Source organism: Triticum dicoccoides, chromosome 5A (assembly GCF_002162155.2).
Source record: "Triticum dicoccoides isolate Atlit2015 ecotype Zavitan chromosome 5A, WEW_v2.0, whole genome shotgun sequence".
Lineage (NCBI taxonomy): Eukaryota > Viridiplantae > Streptophyta > Magnoliopsida > Poales > Poaceae > Triticum > Triticum dicoccoides.
Window position 1 is genome coordinate 82127702 of NC_041388.1, and position 3485 is coordinate 82131186.

General features: G+C 42.1%; 1 protein-coding gene and 1 long non-coding RNA gene across 2 annotated transcripts in view; one reads left to right on the top strand and one right to left on the bottom strand.

Annotated features, from left to right (window-relative positions):
• The window catches only part of LOC119299509 (nucleobase-ascorbate transporter 3-like), an 8329-nt gene extending 5273 nt beyond the window's left edge, over positions 1-3056 (bottom strand). Inside the window, exons 1-10 of the mRNA XM_037576719.1 lie at positions 2590-3056; positions 1802-1899; positions 1513-1689; positions 1238-1338; positions 1074-1149; positions 933-992; positions 617-813; positions 421-517; positions 251-337; positions 4-21 (exon numbers count right to left, since the gene is read on the bottom strand). Of these exons, the coding sequence (XP_037432616.1) occupies positions 4-21; positions 251-337; positions 421-517; positions 617-813; positions 933-992; positions 1074-1149; positions 1238-1338; positions 1513-1689; positions 1802-1899; positions 2590-2755 (1077 nt within the window). The 5' untranslated portion in view covers positions 2756-3056. The remainder of the gene's footprint in view (positions 1-3; positions 22-250; positions 338-420; positions 518-616; positions 814-932; positions 993-1073; positions 1150-1237; positions 1339-1512; positions 1690-1801; positions 1900-2589) is intronic.
• LOC119299511 overlaps positions 1-3485 on the top strand; it is a 13615-nt gene that overhangs the window by 3058 nt on the left and 7072 nt on the right. The gene's annotated exons all lie outside the window — the stretch shown is intronic.

The following is a 3485-nucleotide window of genomic DNA, read 5'->3' on the forward strand; positions in this document are numbered from 1 at the left end:
TGCCAGGAATATCCCAATGCCCTGCACGTAGACACTTTAATAGCAGCCCAGAAGAATCCGCACAAGAGTCAAAGAAAGTATGGCACAATCAATCATCACATCACATAGGAAGTATTTGAAACTATTTGTGCTCTAGCATATACATCCAGTTAAAGCATTTGTAAGGAGAAGGAAAGCATTCAAATTCTAGTATTCATGGATAACCATATTTCACTAGCCCTTATAAGACAACTTCTGAAATGACAGTCACCTGTAAACCAATACTTCGAGTAAGAACATGAGCTGGGGGTGGTGTTGCACCGGCTAGACGTGCAGTTGCAAAGTGTGCACCGGTTGACTACACAAGATAGCACAATTAGGTTCCAGCAGAAAGAATGCACGAAAGAAGATAGAACAAAGGGAAATCCAATTAGTCTTAACCTCAAAAGATGAAACAAGCACAGCACCCATCATTCCAAATGAATGACCTGCAGTGAAGATTGGTGGACCCCAATGGAAGGGGTATGAAATTTTGATCCTGAAAGTGCAGGCATGCAAAGAGTGGATTAAAAATGGCTGCTTCAAACATTTGCGATTCGTAAAGTTAGTTCATAAGAAATATCCTCAAGAACCATACCATGGTGCAGATGATATAAGGAAAGACTTGTCAGTGCGGCAGTGCTGTTGTGTCTTGAGCGAAACATGGTTGTATGCACCAGCAGCAGTAAGGATAGCTGCAAAGGCCCACACGATGCCGATACAAAGAAGCAACGAATACCTCTCAAACAAGAAGGTTGTGCGCTCATGGATATGTCTGAAGTAAAGTGGCGCATACTGCATAGAGCAAATTGAACAGTTGGTTCCTAGCCAGCTTCACAAATCATAGCATAACTAAAATGGAAATTAATCGATATTTTGATCAGAAAATACAAAAAGGAGATTTAAGTTGTTACCTGTTGCACAACAATCGCAAGAATTAGCATTGGCAACCCAATCTCAACACATTTTCCAACCTACCATGGAGAATAAACATTATATGTTTCCATTCTTTCTTTCTCAATGTTAAGTCCTCTGCTAAAATATAGAAATCATACCTGAGGAAAGCCAATTTGAAATAGTCCAAGACCAACGACACAAACAACAGGAGTCATTATTACAGGACTGAATTTCCTGCGAAATAAAATTACATGAATATTAATAGCTTCAAAAGAAAATAATACTATATGAAGTCTAAGAACTAGTACTACAGGATGCATACTTGGCAAATGCCCCCCATGCTCTGCTGTATCCAAGAATCATGTTGAGGATTGAAGCAACAATTAGAGCCCCTTGAGTTGCTCTCATTGTGTGAACGAATCTCTGCAGATGCCTCAATAGTTAGAAGTGTAAATATTACCATGTGAAAGATAATTTATCAATGAATCCTCGAAAGAACTATCATTCCAAATAACATTTGCCAAAACGCAACAAGGAGCATGGTTAAACATTACAGATAAAAGAGTGTTATGACTGAGCAAATTAGCACCACTCTACCTCATGATTACTTTCAAAGTCGTTTGTGTTAAACTGTCTGGCTATTGACAGCACTGGGACAACAAATGCGAAGGAGGCATTCATAACTGTTGGAAGCCGTGTCCCAACGAGTGTTTGGAGCAGAGTATTAATGCCACTCACAAACAGGAATGCTTGAATAACACGAGCCTTCTCACCCTATCAATAAGAACAACAAAAGCAGCAGGGAATCAACACTAAATCTTCAAAAGGAAATTACATTGATGCAGAACAAAATGCTATGAATAGCAAAGCAAATTGATATACTCACAGGACCACCACCCATTGCAGGAACAATAATTGACACAAGCATGACAGTAGAGCCCAACATCACTAGGTAGTGGAGGAATGCAAGCCCTGCTACCTGAACTGTAGATGATGGTACAATAGAACAGGGTAAGTGCAAGTTTTACATATATCCTAATCATATCCAAACAAGGAAACCAATTCCAGGCTTCCAGCAGTACTGTTCATACCTAAATATATGCAAAGGAGAAGTATAAAAGACTACAGGAGATATGCAGACAAAGACTTTTCTTAAAGATTAGGCATCAATAGACTTTTCTTTTCTATACTTCAAAGTGGCAGATCACAACAATTCCTCTTTTTGTTCCATGAAAAAAACATTGCCTCTTATAGCAGCACCTGATAGAAGTGTTGCTAGCTGTCTAAATGAACATCCCAGATTCAGATCAAGAATAGTAGGTACAGCCCTTTACAGATCAACAAAGTATGCAATAACAAAGGCTATAATTCTACATGAACAGGAGATTCAAGAAAATCAATACATCAGTGAAGTCGATTATATGTGGGGACTTTACAAAACAGAGCATTATTGAACGCAACCAAACCGAAATCTGAGATAGGCCTTGAACAAAAGAATGACCAAGAACCATCTGCAAACCAAAATTAAAGATGCCTAAATCTGTAGATAGTAGTACTAGAGATCAGACTGCTACTTCGTCCTGTATGCACACAATCGAACTGTACATGCGGAAGCAAAAGAAAGTAAAAGCGGGCAGAGGAGTTAAGAGGGGAGCCAGGATTGGATTTCCGTACCCCAGGAAGGATTGGAGTGGACGCAGTAGTTGAGTTGGTTGAACTGCTCGTAGGGCTGGTGCATGGCGCCGGCGCCAACCGGAGCGTTCATCATGGGCTGCATCCCCATGGGCGGTGGCACGCCCACCGGCGGCGGCACCCCGGGCTGGTGGTTCATCTCGCCCATTGGATCAACACCAACTCAAGCAAGAACACTCTCTCGCCTTGGACCAGACCAGAAACTGCTGCACAGGAAGGAGAAAACAATCAGGAGACGCTCTTGGGTCTTCACACCTTTGTCCCCCTTTTATGCGCGCAGTCGGGGGGCTTCGCATTGATTGCACAAAATTTTTAGCAGTGCATAAAACGAAATTTGGGGCATTTAATCAGTAGAGTAAACCAGCGCCAAGAAATGGCTGGTGGGAGTAACTACACTCCAAAGATTGCAGCTCTCGCCTCTCACAAGGGGATGAAAAAACGGCCACTTTGCCAGCAGCAGAAAGAAAGGCTGCAGAGGAGAAGAGAACACAGACACTCCAGCCTTGCTGCTGCTGCTTGTATCTTACCCTAGCTCACAAGAATTGACCACGACTCCTTGGCCATGGGCGACTCACTCACAAGCAAAGATGCAAATCTTGAGAGGGAAAAAAGACCAAGACCTGTGTAGTAGTACTAGTATTATCCTACGGTTGGGAGGAAAGTGACAGGCAGAGAGAAAGAGAAACATCAACAAGATATGGCCGATGAGAGCCTCACTTGGGTGATTCCTGCAAGTTTGTCCCAAGAAGAATCTCCAAAGAAAACGCAGCGAAAAGGATGCGAGAATTAGAAAAGGCAAAAAAGGCCTCACATCAGCACATTAAAATAAGGGGCAGAAGCGAATCAAACCAAATTTATACTCTGCACACGAAAAGCAG